Below are 16543 nucleotides of genomic sequence, written 5' to 3' on the forward strand. Positions count from 1 at the left end.
AAAAGCAAGCATTCCCAAAAAATGAAAGGGCAACTGAGAAATAAAAGTTTTAACTTTGTACTTTTTCTAAGTCTATGATTTTTATTTTTTGGCTAGAGTAGAAAAAGAGAAAGGTATATATTCCAACTTAATTTCTTCAAGCTTTGTAGGCCACAGAACTGTATCACCTTGACTTCTAACTGCTTAGATGTGTATAACTTTAGAAGATTGAGCTCATGAAATATTGCCTATTTTCTTAACTTATTCACTTGTTAATTTGTAGCCTCAGCCATCTACATTGAGGAAGAAGATGTTAATAATTACTCCATCCATGATGTGGTAATGCCGTTGCCTGGTTTTGATGTTATCTACCCAAAGCATAAAAGTAAGTGCCCAGTATGAGGAAATAGTTCAAACAAGGTCTAACATAATTAAGCCACTGGTAGCCAAGACTAGAGAAAGAGAAAAAAAATCTATTATAAATATAATTTTAGAACTTTGTTATCCATCAGATTTGAAAAATGTTTAGATTTTAAACATATATAAACTGTGTTTACTTGTAGAAGTGTCCCAGAAAGGGATGCGTTCAGATGGATGATTTAAATTAAGATACAAGGTTGTGGGTGTGGTGGTATTGGTATTGGTGTTATTAGTATTGTTGTTATTGGCATTATTATTTAAATTTCTGAAATTCTCTAGTTCTCACTAAGGATAGAAAGGGTTTGGAAAGAGTCCTTGAGGAAGTGAATGGATAATTCTACTTTAACGTTACTTTTTCTAAACCTTTTTTTTTTTTTTTTCACCATCTAACTACTATCTGCTCATTGTGCTTTAAAAAGTCAACAAGCACGGAAGTTTATAAAGTAAAAAGTTAGAATTACTCCCATTCCCCAGAGCCTGTTAAGAATTACTTTTGTTACCCTCATGGATGCCATTGGTTGGCGGTAGAATAGGGGGAGATTGGAACTTATATTGTTCAAGGATTCAAAAATTTAAAAAAAGAAAGCAGCTCTGAGTGTGCGACCAACTTGGTGGAACTGACCGTGGAAGTTTACTCCTAGCCAAACCTGAGCTGTGGCAGGTGTTTTCCTATTAAGACATCTCTCAAGAGGCCAGAATTTTTTCCTTATCAATGTTATATTCCTTGAAATTTTCCTAATGATGAAATGATTATGATTAACACCTTTCTTTGATAACGCAAATACTTGTAAAACAGTTAAATGGTAATCTGCCACTTACATGTTGATTAACTTAATCTAGTTGCTGAGCTCCTAATACTTATGTGAGATTGATCCACTGAGGGAAAAGGAGGAGGGAAGAGGGGAGAATGCATGAGAGGTAGATGAGAGGAGTGTGATCTGCCTGTCCAGGGTTGGTGGCACAGTGAAGAACTGAGGAGACCAGTACCAGGAACTAGCACAAAAGAAGGCAGTAAGATGCTGAGAGCCACACTTGACCTCTTTCCAAGAAAGAAAAAGAAAACATGCTTTTCTTTTCTCTTGTACCTCTCAGGATCAGAAACTTGTACTATTACCAATTAAAACATAAATTCAGCACAGCCTCTAACAGAGCCATTCGTAAAAACCTTGTGGCCAAGACTTGGGCTCACAGACTGGATGGGTTGTAGCCCAGGCCTATGAATTCATAGCATACACATTTATGTTAGCAGCAAAACAGCACCAGAGTGTTACTGGCAATTGGACCTCGGTTCAGCAACATCAGTACTTGAGTTCTGGCTAAGAAAGAATTCAGAGCCAAGACTCAAATACAAGCAAAACTTTATTTAGACAGTCACAGAAGTAGAAGTGAGCTGTGGAACAAGTGAGCCAGCTGGACTGTATGGGCTTAGGAAACAAGTTACAGAGGCAAAAGAGGGCCCTTGGAGCTTAGGAAAAAGAAAAGCAGAGAAAACGCATGGGGTGGGGGAGGGAGGCTTGTGAGAGCTCCAGAGAAAGGAAGTGGCTCTGGGGGAAAAAAGGGGTAGGGAAAGGCTCAGGCTGGGTCCTATCCTATATCTTGAGGGTTTTAAGCCTCCCCTTTAAAGACAGGGATTTTAGGGGAGGTCCCCTAGAATATTCATCAGCTTTCCAGGTGTATACTTTCAGAGTCTCAGTCTCTACAGATTGGTTGGCACCAGGGCAGGGGGTCATTAGTCATCACAGCTGGTCTGATGTCAGCCATGGCATCAGCCCACCTGGCCTTGCAGCTTTTCTGGACCTGGAGCTGGAACACAACTGAGGCCTAGATGTTATCTCTAATAGGATCAAAACTCTGTCTCTGTTGTCAACATACCTGAAGCTTTGTTCCTAAGATTATTTGATGCTGGCCAGAACCTCATTGTCCTGAGGACTTAATGCTTAAGGGAGAGGTCATGCAAGGGCTTGTATAGGAGTCATATAAGGTTCTTCTCCAGCCCCCTTGTTCCTCCTCCAAGGGGGTCTATCGTATGACTAGTGACATGGTAGGGAAGGAAAGGTCACCCTGGGAGCAAGGCCCCACCCTACAATTGTCCATTGCTAGGCACCCAGGGCTTTCCACCCTGGTGACCTTCCATACCTGGCCCACTGTCCTTTCTCTGCTCCTGCCTAACTGCCTACTACACTTGGTGCCCAGCAACACTTGTTCCTGAGGGAGTCTTTCCTTGATCCTAACATTTTTTATGAATAACTTGAATAAGAAAACCTGCTTATCATATTTGCATATAGTGTAACCTAAACAGGTTAATATTAATTATACAAAAAATAAGCATTTAAAAAGAACAGCAGAGGTCATTTAATAAGGTTAAATGTAAATTCTCACATTTATGCTCAAAGATCAAATGTATAGATTGAACAGATTCAGTTTGGTAGTAGTCTATATAAAAAGTATCTGGCCCGGCTGACGTGGCTCAGCGGTTGAGCATTGACCTAGGATCCAGGAGATCACGGTTGGATTCCTGGTCAGGGCACATACCTGGGTTGCAGGCTTGATCCACAGCAGGTGCCGTGCAGGAGGCAGCCAATCAATGACTCTCTTATAATTGATGTTTCTTTCTCTCCCTCTCTTTTCTTCTCTTTGAAATCAATAAGAATATATTTATTTTTTAAAAGTACCTGGAGTTGGGGAATTGGATGAGAGAAGGTGAAGGGATTAAGCAAAAATAACCCCATATATTTATATATATAACACATAGACACAGACAACAGTGTGGTGATAGCCAGAGAGAAAAAGGCTGAAGGGCCGTGTAGAGGTGGGCAAAGGAGGGGAAAATGGAAATGGAAAGAGACTTTGCTTGGGGGGATGGATTCATACTGCATTGAGTTATACACTTGAAACCTATATGGTTTTGTGAACTAATGTCACCCCAATAAATTCAATTTAAAAAAAAAAGTATCTGGAGTTAACTGTTGAACTTAAGCCTGTTACCCTGAAGCAGATAAGGGGATTTGGTGAGGAACGCAGAAATGTCAAAGGAGGGACAATTGAGGGAACCCAATGTTTGGCCTAGAGAAGATACAGCTTAAAGGTCCAGTACTCATGAATACATGTAGAAGTGGGCAGTTAATTTGTTTGTTTTAAAACAGTCAACAGAAGTTACAAGAAGACAGATTTTAGCTTGCAACAGGAAGACTTTCTAATAATTGCATGCCTCACGAAGATATAGTTCCCTCTAAATGGCAATCTGCAAGTGCAGGCTGGAGGACTGCTGTCTCTCTCTCAGGTATTAGGAGGGAGAAAGACTCTACATCAGGTGCCTGGGTGAGCCGGATGGTTTTCCCAGGTCTTATTTTTATACATTTATTTATAACTACTTTCTGCCAGAACAGTTTGAAGCTTCTGTATATGGTCTCTTTCATCTCTGAGGATGTATAAATTGTAGTTTAGTAACTTCTGATGAAATGGCCTTTTGTAACTAGCTTGGGAACCTTACACCTCAGATACTGTGGCTGGTTGCAAAGGTAACTTACAAGTTGGCCTAAGCTAGAGACACCTGGTCCTAGTTAGTAAATCACTAAGTTTTGATTCCAAGAATAGGCTGGATTGTAAATCAACATGACTAATTGTGTTAGGGCAATGCAACTGAATTTACATATTAATCTATATGTAGTCCGGTTCAGCGTAGCTTGCTGACATGGTACATTCCAGCTAACTTTTTGTATTTTATATTAGTTAGTGACGCCTACAGGGAAATGCTCACAGCAGACAATCTTGATATCGACAACATGAGACACAAAATTCGAGATTATTCCTTATCAGGGGCATACCGAAAGATCATTATTCGTCCTCAGAATGTCAGCTGGTAAGTAATAGTCCAGAGTGAAATAGAACTGAATTACTATGTGAGCTTGGAAGCTTTAGTACCACGTATATATATTGTTCAGTGCTTACAACCTGGCATATAAATTTTAGTTGTTGTCATTACTAATATTATTACTGCTACTTTTGGTATTTTTCAAATCATCAAGAAATAAATGAAAGTAAACATATAGTTAAAGTGGCTTAGTTTATATTTTATTGACAATAAATTATTGAACATATGTGCAGAGAATGAAATTTTTCCCTATAAAAGAATTTTCATCCTGGGGAAACTTTTTATCTTTTACATAGGCTGGCATTACCTGTCATCTTGATATATAATAATATAAAGACAATATTTCTGTATAAATTCCGGCTCTGTTCTGTTATTAAATAGTTCCACTATTGTCTACAATAGACCTATGTGTTTTCCTTGCTAAACAAATGGTGATGAGCAACTTGGTACCTTTTATGGAAGTTCACATTTTTACTTTTTACATTTATTTATATGTTTTTAAGGGAAGTTGTTGCATATGATGATCCTAAAATTCCACTCTTCAACACAGATGTGGATAACCTAGAAGGGAAACCACCACCAGTTTTCGCTTCTGGTAGGTTTACTCAGCCATCAGGTCTGTATCAATTTTGAAATATTTCTCATACAAAAACATTAAAAAAAAACAAACACTACTTCTCACCCACTCTGTAATTTCTGTTATGTTTTGTCATCTCAGTTTCATGATTATAGCTGGAGGTCAATGATTAAAACAGTAAATCCCACTGAAAATGAATGACAGTTATAGAAGGTTTTTATTTTAGGCGATTGAGTATTCACTTTCCACTTCCATTGAGAGTTAGCAAAGATGAGCGAAAATCCAGGAAGAGAGTCTGAAACATTAAATTTACATTGTCGTGTCAAATTCTTGTTGCCATTCCTTTGTCTTTACCGTGTGCTCTCATTTTTAAAAAACTTTATATGTATTTCTCTCCTGTGCTATTTTCTGGTCTGCCCTTTTTGTGACAGTTTCAAGTAGAATTAACAGAGAGAGTCAACTGGGTCGGACACTTACAGATCTCTTACTTCCCCAGCTCATTCTCTGAGGCCCCCTGGGAAGAAGCAGCCTGGGGAAAAGAGCACAATTCTTTCATTTGTATGGAGATTACATGACTTTCCCCAGTCAGTCTGCAGCTGCCTTACTTTTCTGACTGTTCTCTTCTTGCCTGGCAGAAGGCAGATACAGAGCTCTGAAGATGGATTTTTCTCTTCCTCCTTCCACCTACGCTACCATGGCTATTCGTGAAGTGCTAAAAATGGATACCAGCATCAAGAACCAGACCCAGCTAAATACCACCTGGCTCCGATGAATCCTTTGTCCCCAGATTGGAAAATGCAGACAAGTGTTTGCTGGTCTCCTGTTCATCTTTCTCTTAGTACAGACCCAGAGTGGATTTTGGATCTTTGTACTAAAAGATTATTTGTATTTTTTCAAGTTTTTATTAGCTTAATTTGCAATATTTATACATATATATAAATCCTGAGGATCCTAATTCTAGCTCAGAGAATATGAATTGGTCACAATATATTTCAGGTGCTTAAATCATAGTAAAATGTTAGCTTTACTGGCTTTATAATAATTAAAAAGGACTTTAGTTTAAATAGCAGTTTTAAGTTTTGCTACATTCTCTTTTTTTTTTTTGAATCCTCACCTGAGAATATTTTTTCTGTTGCTTTTCAGAGAGAGTGGGGAGGGGGGGAGAGAGAAACATCGATGTGAGAGAGACACATCAATTGGTTGCCTCCCACACCTGCCCTAACCAGGGCCAGAGATCAAGCCTGCAACCGAGGTACGTGCCCTTGGCTGGAATCAAACCCAAGACCCTTCAGTCCTCAGGTCAGTGCTCTAACCAGTGAGCAAAACCAGCTAGGGCAGGTTTTGCTATATTTTGGAAGGACAATAGGAATTTTTAATATCCATGAAAGGAGTATATAATAATGCGTTTTAAGAGAAAATGTAACAAAACAAATTTTGATGGATAAATAATTGGAGCACCCCTGACTTATGAATATAAACATAGGACTCATGCTTATTTAAATGATGATAAAACATCTGTGGATTTATGAACACAAAAATGATTGCCATTATCTAGCTTTTGTATCAAGTTCTGGTAATTGTTTATAGAGTTTTTTTAGTTGCAATGGCTTTTGCGTTTATATTGTCATTGTCTTGCAGGAGAGTTGCATTCATAAGGCCTTTTTTCTTGATGTAAACATGTGCACCTATTTTTATTTGTTAAGGTCTAATTTTTACTCTAGGTGCCTTTTATGTTCAGAACTCTTTCCACTGAACCGGTATTTTCCCCAAAATAAATGATAGCAGAGAAGAAAACTTTAAAAATTTACAAGGGCTCCTCTTAGCAGCATTAACCTTTGTCACCAACTGCCTAGGTATTTCCATTTCTGGCATTGCATAAAACTCTTCTCTGGTGTGAAAAGATAAATATGCTTTCCAAGGGTCTGTGACATAATTGTACGAGTTTTTATTTTCTATCATTTCTAGAACCAAGTATAATAAATATTTTTTAAAATTCCTTTCTGGTGATTATATTAATAAACCAAATAAATATCTAAAACTGAGTGCAAATGAGATTCTTGGTCCTGACTGAAGACAAGGAACTAATGAAGGATCCTCAGAAGTGGTGCTGACACAAAGATGTGTTGTGATCAGGTGTGAGGTATCATGAGAATAATATAGAGTATCAAGTTGTATAACTAATAGACTGTTAGGATTCAAAGTTATTCTTAAAGTAGCACCATTTACTTGCCTTCCAGTGTGCTCTCTGGAATGGAAAAGAAAGGGATGGTGAAAAGCAACCCTACCAGGAATATTACAGGGGGTGTGAATGACATTTGTCCCGTATCTGGCAGTGGGAACAAGATTGAAAACTGTTTTTCAGTCCTATTTTATATGTTTTTATTGATTTCTGAGAGACGAAGGGAGAGGGAGAGAGAGAGAACATCAGTGATGAGAGAGAGGCATTGATCGGCTGCCTCCTGCGTCCCCCGACTGCAGGTGGAGCCCGCAACTGCGCATGTGGCCTGACCCAGAATCAAAACACAATCTCCTGGATCATAGGTCAATGCTCAACTGCTGAGCCACCCCTGCCGGGCTTTCAGTCCTATTTTAATGACATCTGTCACACTGTGGAAGTTAAAAAAGGATTTAAAATATGGTACATTACCTTTTTAATTGGCTGGTTTTTCCAAAGACCAAATGTATTAAATGTCTGTTGGTCTGTTTGTAGATTACAGCACTAGCAAGTTAGTTATTCTTCATCAGACCAATTAGTGAAAGAGTATTTATTGAGGGAACCCCACCCTACCTACTGCAACTGCATTTAGTAGCTCTTCATTTATATTATTAAAAAAAAAAAAAAAGTGAGGCTAAACATGTTTCCTTCATCTGGGAAATACTTATGACTCTGTATGATGAGTTTGCTTTCCTGGCTGCATTAGCCAGCGTCTAGTTCGTGCATGTCTCTTAAACACCAGTGGGAAAAAAAGTGATTCAAGGTGAATTCTTAGAACCATTTTGAGACTTGGGGACCTACCACCTAACTCTAGGGTCTTGGTCAACTGGGAATAAATCATTGTCTTAGCATAGATGTGGAGACATTTTCTTGTTGGCGAAATTCCTCTAAGGCAAATTTACAAAGCCTGAAAGCAACCACAACCTTATCCTCACATGAAAGTATTGTTTCCTAAGTTTTTGTTTAAATAATAAAGGATAATTATTTTTATTATAATGTAAAACCACTATTTACTAATGGAAAAGTAAGCTAAATAATCAAGCTCATGTGATCAATTTTTTATTCATGGTTTCATGTTGACGTTATACTAATAAAGATTCCTGATTGATTCCTGAATCAACCAAAAAACTGATAACAGCTGCAATAGCACATTAGTAGTTAAAACTTCACCAGTTGTTCCAGGCAGCACAAACTGGTATTTGCACAGGAATGCATTTTGTGGCCAATTTTGCACTAAGAAATAACAGTGTGTGTGTAGTACAAAATAGAGTATATAAATGTTATATTAACTTGTAGCTTGTAGAGTGTACCATGTAGTTATCACATGCAAATAAGTGAAAGCACAATGGAAGAACTACAGGTTAAGGGTGGCCAGGTTCTGACCTTCATAGATTGAAGAGTATGCTTGCATAGCAAAGGATAACTTTTAAGCTTTTTCTTTGTTCAGTGAAATCTGCTTTCCTACTTTATAGTGCTGTGTTCTGTAGATAACAGTTCTCAGTTTGGGATCATGAACTCCTTGGAAAATCTGAGGGGGAAAAATATGTGCACCCTCTCCAGGGGAATGTGTAATTATGTACACACATATGCACTAACTTTTTACCCAATTTTATGGGCTTCAGGGCATTCAAATAAGACTCCCTACTGTACGTGAGTGTTTTCCAAACTTGAATGTGCATAGGAATTACCTGATGATCTTGTTATACTGCTGAACGTATTTCAGGAAGTCCAGGTGGAATCAGAAATACTCTTTTCTTGAATTTTCTATCAAAATGCCAATAGCATATTTCAGAGAACTAGAATAAATAATCCACAAATTTATATGGAACCACAAACAACCAAATAACAAGCAGTCTTCAGAAAGAAAAACAAGGAGGTATTGCGCTACCTGATATTAAATTATACTATAAGTCCAGAGTAATCAAAACAGCATGGGACATAAAAACGGACAAATCAGTGAAATAGAAGAGAGAGCCCAGAAATAAACCCATGCCTTTATAGTCAATATTTTACAAAGATGATAAGAACATACAATGGGATAAAAGACAGTCTATTCAATAAATATTGCTAGACGGATACACACACAAAAAATGAAATTAGACCACCACCTTACACAATATACAGTACAAGAATAAGTTCAAGATGGGTTAAAGACTTAAATGTAAGACTGGAAACCATAAAACTCCGAGGAGAAAACATAGGTAGTAAAATCTCTAACATTTCTCTTAGCAATATTTTTTCTGATCTATCCCCTCAGTCAAGAAAACACAAAAGAAAAAATAGATAAACTGGACTACATCAAACTAAAAAGTTTTTGCATAGCAAAGAAAACCATCAACAAATCAAAAAGACTATACAGAATGGTAGAAGATAGTTGCAAATGGTACATTTGATAAGGGGTTAATATCCAAAATTTCTAATGAACTCATACAACTCAACACCAAAAAAAAATCCAATTTTAGCAATGGACAGAACAGCTGAACAGACATTTCTCCAAAGAGGACAAACAAATAGCCAATAGACATGAAAAGATTCTCCAGATCACTAATCATTAGAGAAACGCAAATTAAAACCACAATGGGATATCACCTCAGACGTGTCAGAATGGCTACTGTCAATAAGTCCACAAGTGACATGTTGGTGAGGATGTGGAAAAAGGGAACCCTCATGCACTGTTGGTGGAAATGCAGATTGGTGCAACTACTATGGAAAACAGTATGAAAGGCCCTCAAAAAATTAAAAATGGAACTGCCTTATGACCTAGCAATTCCACTTTTGGGTATTTAACCAAAGAAACTCAAAACACTGATTCAAAAGAATATATCACCCTATTTACAATTGCCAAGCCAATCAATAGATTAGTGGATTAAAAGGCAGTGGTACATTTGTACAATGAAATATTGACCATAAAAAGAATGAAACCTTATTATCTGCAACAGTGTGGATGGACCTAGGATGTATTATGCTCAGCCAGGAGAAAAAAAAAAAGATACCGTATGATTTCACTTACATATGGAATCTAAAGAACAAAATAAACAAAATTGAAACAGACTCATCGACACAGTGAACTGATGGTTGCCAGAAGGGAGGGAGAGTGGGGGACTGGGTAAAAGAGGTAAAGGGATTAAGAAGTACAAATCAGTAGTTAGAAAATAGTCACCGAGATGTAACATACAGCCTAGGGAATATAGTCAATAATGTGATAACTATGTATGGTGCCAGGTGGGTACTAGAAATATTGGGGGGAACACTTTGTAAAGCATAAGATTGTCAACATTATGTTGTACACCTGAAATCAATACAAAATATTGAGTGTAAACTAATTGAAAAAAAATAAAAAGAAATACTGTGTTTCTAACAAACTCCCAGGGAGTGCGTGTCCCACTGGTCTGCACACCACACTTGGAGAAGCAAGGCTCTAGAGCTGCACTGGCCGACACAACAGCTGCTAGCCACATGTAGTTAAATTGAAATGAACTAAAATTTAAAATTCAGCTCCTCAGTCGCACTATCCACAATTCAACTGTTTCATAGCCATGTGTGTGGCTAGTGTCTGCTGTACCGGAGAGCACAGCTCTAGGTAACAAATCAGTCACCCAAGTTACACAGTGGTCTACATTGGTTAGGTGTAACATACAGATGGGATGCTAAGGATTAAAGGCAAACACCCAATTAAAGCATGTTCAACATGTGCAAATGAGATTACGTTACAGTTAGATCCAGGGTTCACGATGGTTTAAAGAGGTCCCACTTGAAATAGATCATTCAGTCTTCCTTAAACTCACTTTCATGCTTCTCATATTCTGGCTTTCTCTACTATAACCTATGGTCTTTTTTCTCTCTTTACTGCCCTTGATTTCATTTAGACACCTTGTCCAAAGGTTTAGTCAAACCAATTTTAAGGCTCTGTAACCTTGTTCCTCCATATGGGAAAATTATTTTTAAAAATTCTTAACTGCTGTAATAAAAATTTTCCTTCTTGGCTGGCATGCACTGTAGGTCCTTATGAAAACGGCAGCTGCAAAAAGCAAGAATGGTTACAGAGACCACATAATTTTGTTTTCTTTTAGGAGTAGAGTGCCGACTTGGTTTTACAGCTTTTCCATGTGTGCTAAGGACTCCTGGAAAGTGACTGACCAGTATGTAAAAGAGATGGCAAGTGAACTATAATGGGAGAAGTTATTCAAAGCTCTTCTGGTTTTGTTTTGTTTTTAATTTAATTTATCAGGGCAACATTGGTTAATAAAATTACTTAGGTTTCAGGTGTACAGTTCCATAATATATCATCTGTATATTGTGTTGGGTGTTCACCACTCAAAGTCAACTTTCTGTCATAATTTATCCCCCTTTACCCTTTTCTACCTCCCCCACCCACCTTTCCCTCTGGTAATCACTATACTGTTGTCTGTGAGTTGTTGTTTTGGGTTTCTTGTTGTTTTTGCTTAACCCCTTCACCTTTTTCACCCAGCCTGGCCACTCCCCTTTCCTCTGTCAGTCTGTTCTCTATGAGTCTGTTGCTATTTTGTTTGTTAGTTTATACTGTTCATTAGATTCCACATACTAAGTGAAATCATATAGTATTTGTCTTTCTCTCACTGGCTTATTTCACTTATCATAATACTCTCCAGTTTCATCCATGCTGTTGCAAAAGGTAAGGTTTCCTTCATTTTCAGGGCCGAGTAGTATTCCGTTGTGTAAATGTCCCACAGCTTTTTTATCCAGTCATCTACTGATGGACATTTGGGCTACTTCCAAATCTTGGCTATTGTAAAAAACTCTTCAATGAGCATAGAGGTGCATATATTCTTTTGAATTAGTGTTTCATGTTTCTTTGTATGTATTTCCAGAAGTGGAATTGGGGTCATAAGGCAGTTCCATTTTTAATTTTTTGAGGTAAATCCATACTAATTTTCTCAGTAGCTGCACCAATCTGCATTCCCACCCCACAGTGCATGAGGGTTCCCTTTTCTCCATTCATTCCAGTCTTTTAAATGACAGGAAGCCTCTTTAAAAACTTTTTTATACAAATATCAGAAATGCATTTTGACATGTTACCAAGTGGCTCGAAAACAATCATTTCTAATAGATTGGCTCTCAAGATTTGGTACTAAGAGTAGCTATATCAGCCTCTAAGATACTAAGATACTCATTATTTTGCATTTAGTGACATTTTACCCCTTTTTGAACAATTATTATAATGTAGTTGTAACCCAATATAACACTTTTTCTCAATAGTAATGCATTTTTGTCTGTCACGCAAATAACCATTTATGAGAAATGTAAATTGGCATGGCACAGAGCTGTTTTAAGAGTTTTTAAGTAAGCCCTGGTCGTCATGGCTCAGTGGTTCAAGCTTCGGCCCGCACACCGAGGGGTCTTGGGTTTGATTCCTGGGCATGTACCTGGGTTGCAGGTTCGATCCCTGGCCCCGGTCGGGGCTCATGCAGGAGTCAACCAATCCATGTGTCTCTCTCACATTTCCATCTCTGTCCCCCCTCTCTCCCTCCCTTCCACTCTCTCTAAAATAAAATTTAAAAGTCAATGAAAAAAATACCCTCGGGTGAGGATTAAGAAAACAACAATGAAAGTTTATAAGTAAGAATAATATACTTAAATTAAGGGAAATGTGTTAGATTATAACTAATATAAAAATTTTTTATTTTAAATATGTTTCTTGCCCAGCCGGGCGTGGCTCAGCGGTTGAGCGTCGACCTAGGATCCAGGTGATCAGGGTTCGATTCCCGGTCAGGGCACATGCCCAGGTTGCAGGCTTGATCCCCAGTTGAGGGCATGCAGGAGGCAGCTGATGAGTGACTCTCTCATCATTGATGTTTCTATCTCTCTCTCCCTCTCCTTTCCTCTCTCTGAAATCAATAAAATTATATTTTTTAAAAAAATGTTTCTTAATTGATTTTAGAGAGAAAGAAAGGGAAAGGGAGAGACAGAAACATCAGTGAGAGAGACTCATCTATTGGCTGCCTCCTGCACACCCCCCACTGGCAATCAAGTCCACAACCTGGCATGTGCCCTGACTGGGAATTGAACTGTCGACCTCTTGGTGCATGGGGCAACATTAACCAACTAAGTACACCGGCCAGGCAATATAAAAGTCTTGATTGCCCTCGCTGGTTTGGCTCAGTGGTTAGGGCGTCGGCCTACGGACTGAAGGGTCCCAGGCTCAGTGGTGGCCAAGGGCATGTACCTTGTTTGCAGGCTCTATCCCCAGCCCTGATCAGGGCATGTGCGGGAGGCAACCAATTGATGTGTCTCTCTCACATCGATGTTTCTCTCTCTTTCCCCCTTCCACCCTCTCTCTGAAAAGCAATGGAAAAATATCCTCAAGTGAGGATTAAAAATATATTCTCAAGTGAGGATTAACATATTAATGCATGATTCCATGTTACAGTAGAAGGCAAATTTTAGTTTAAGTCACTGTATCTGACAAACACATATATGTAATATATATATATAATATATAAAATTTAACTTTTACTCTAGACTATCTTACAGTATATATTTTGCCAAAATTATTTAAACACTTAAAACCTGTGAGTTCTATTGTATGTAAATTACATCTCAATAAAAGTGATGAAATTTAAGGCATCACTTTACCATTCCACATAAACTCTCTCCCATATTTATACATCTCTGCAAAATTCCTATTATTCTGTGTTAAATGTTATATCTAATTTATATCATAGATTTATCAACCTAGATGAGCCAAGCAAAGGAAGTCCTAGGAACATTCCAGATTTGATGAATAATTTAGCTTTGAGTATGACAAAAGGAAAGTAAGCTGACCTAAAAAGGTTGAACTTACCTATTTCAGAAAAATCAGGAAATTCTCCTGTCTCCTATTGATACTACCACAATGAATTCATGAATAGAGATCAGCCTTTACCTTAATAAGGATGGGAAAGTGCTACAATACATAAGTGGTTTAAGCATTATCACCCACTTTGTGACACCAAAGATGTGCCTATAGGAGAGCGCCGGGGCTTTAAGTCAGGTGGGCGCAGTATTTAGCACTAACTCCCCAACACATAGTAACTTTGGTCAAGTACCAACCCTCCTCGAGCTTCAGTTTTCATGTTTGCACGATAAGAGTGAACGTGCTAGCATCTGCATGGTACCCAGCGTGACAGTAGGCACTGGGTAAGTGGATGGCATTGCTGTTTTTCTTTAGACGGCACCATGTGTCTCTTGAGTTCCCCAACCTCCTTAACTCTGACATAACCCACCTGGCATTTTATTCTTCCCCATGTTTAAGCAGAAGTGGCACAAACGCTTCTTGGCTCTTACCTTCTGGCGAGGGCGGCTGGCGGGCTTGAAGTGGGGGAGATGAGGAAGCAGGAAGCAGCTAAATGAGGGCAGGTCCTCTGCCTGAAGTATTCTCTGTGCCCAAATTCCGGTGTTGAATCAGATGCTAAACTCATGGGGTTATTTCTGGAATTACCGCCGCACCCCTGGATTGCCCTGCCAGTCACAGAAATCAGAATAATCTTCACTCACAAAGAAATAAACCAAAGTGGACAGCTGCCTCCAGGTAGTAGCCATCGACAGCCAGCACCTGCGTGGATTTCATCTGCTCAGCCAGACCCCTGGAAACTCGAGGGGCTAAACAGGCTCACTCAGTCCTTCCATTATCCCTGCAATAACTGCACCTCTGTATTTTCCATGATGAAGCTTTTGTATTCTGCTTATTACATTATGATAGACTTTCACTCTATATAATAATGTATCAATCATGCTTTTTTATTTTTTGTTTTTCTGATGCTTTGACATGTTTGCTGAACCTGAAGAGACTGCCCCTCCCAGAGCTAGCCAATCCTAGAGATAGTAAAGGGTTCACCTTTGAACATTCATATGCACACTAATCAATACAGAACCCATATCCCCGCCACCTCCTTTATTGGGCTCTTTCAGTCCAGGTCACTACTCTCCTGCCCTAATCACCGGGGACAAGATACCAGGAACTATAGACAGCTTCTGTACCTATACTCTCTATCCAGGGGTGGGGAATGTCCGGCCCTCTGGCCTTATTACGCCCTTGAAATCATTTGGTCTGGCTCTGCTGAGGCAACCGCAGGTGGGACTCAAAATTCAATAAATCTAGGAGCTTTTTTCATAGCTAATTTTTAAGTTGATAATATTATGTCACCCACAGATGGTGTTATAAATATCCAAATGGCCCTTGGCAGAAAAAAAGGTTCCCCACCCCTGCCCATGGTGTCCACTGAAACAATTCAAACTAGCCAATCCTAATACTGCTTATCCTGCCTTGCCTTGCCTTTCCCAGGGAAACCACAATAAAAGTTCTTGCCCACATTTCCCCCTCACTCCCTGTGCCTCCTGATTGACCCTGGTGCTTCCCTGCGTGGGCCCCTGCGTGGCATGGTATGCTCCCTCCTCTTGGGAACTGTGAGTAACAAACTCTCATTATCTACTGATCTGTTGACTTCAAGGTACTTGATTCATAATAAAATCTACATTTTAAAACAGACAAAAAATGTGACAAGGTATTTACCTTTAAAAGACTGCATTTAAATTCCCGTAGTGGGGTCCCCCGGCTGGAGCTTTTTTGGGCATTTAAATTCAGCTCTGCAGGCATTTACTTTTTTGCCTCTATCTTATCTATTTTTTGAGTTATTTATGAAAAGTAAAAACATTTATAAAGAAAATGTATTGTTTATTATTAAAGTTATTTTTTATTCGGCCAGAGGGACCTACTCCTTGCCGGGAAGTAAAGTTCCCTTTCGTCCAATAAAGGTTAACAAGTTCTCAGACTTTCATGTGCAAAGTAATCACATGGACAGATATCTTGTTAAAATGCAAATCTGAATCAATAGATGGAAAGTAAGGCCCTGCATTTTCAACAAGGTGATGCAAAAAAAGCCCTGGCTGGTGTGGCTCAGTTGGTTGAGCATTGACCTGTGCAGTGAAAGATCAGCAGTTCCATTCCTTTTTTTTAAATTTATCTTTATTGTTGAAAGCACTACAGGTGTCCCATTTTTCCCCCCAATTGAACCTCTCCACCTCGTTCCCACCCACTCCCCAGGCATTCACCCCATCATTGTTCGTGTCCATGGGTTATGCACATAGGCATATAACTTCTTTGGTTAATCTCCCCCCACCCTCCACCCCCCTTCCCTCTTCCCTCTGAAATATGACCATCTGTTTCATGTGTCAATGTCTCTGGAACCATTTAGTTTGTGAGATTTTTTGTTCATTAGCTTCTTAAAGAAGACCCTTCAACATTTCATGTAGCACTGGTCTGGTGGTGATAAACTCCTTTAGCTTGTCCTTGTCTGAGAAGCTCTTTATCTGACTTTGAATTCTAAATGAAAGCTTTGCTAGGTAGAGTAATCTTGGTTGTAGGTTCTTGCTTTTCATCACTTTGAATATTTCTTGCCACTCTCTTCTGGCCTGCAACGTTTCTGTTGAGAAATCAGCTGACAGTCGTATGAGTGCTCCCTTGTAG

At 38.9% G+C, this 16543-nt stretch overlaps 1 protein-coding gene across 3 annotated transcripts in view; it reads left to right on the plus strand.

Annotated features, from left to right (window-relative positions):
• The window catches only part of PUS7 (pseudouridine synthase 7), a 73918-nt gene extending 67075 nt beyond the window's left edge, over positions 1-6843 (plus strand). For all 3 annotated transcript variants that reach the window (XM_081147557.1, XM_081147558.1, XM_081147559.1), the window contains exons 13-16: positions 263-364; positions 4129-4258; positions 4774-4865; positions 5483-6843. In XM_081147557.1, coding sequence (XP_081003683.1) covers positions 263-364; positions 4129-4258; positions 4774-4865; positions 5483-5619 — 461 coding nt within the window. In that variant the 3' untranslated portion in view covers positions 5620-6843. The remainder of the gene's footprint in view (positions 1-262; positions 365-4128; positions 4259-4773; positions 4866-5482) is intronic.
• Positions 6844-16543: the final 9700 nt, after the last annotated feature.

This window comes from Miniopterus schreibersii (genome assembly GCF_964146895.1).
Source record: "Miniopterus schreibersii genome assembly, chromosome: 9".
Classification (NCBI taxonomy): Eukaryota; Metazoa; Chordata; class Mammalia; order Chiroptera; family Miniopteridae; genus Miniopterus; species Miniopterus schreibersii.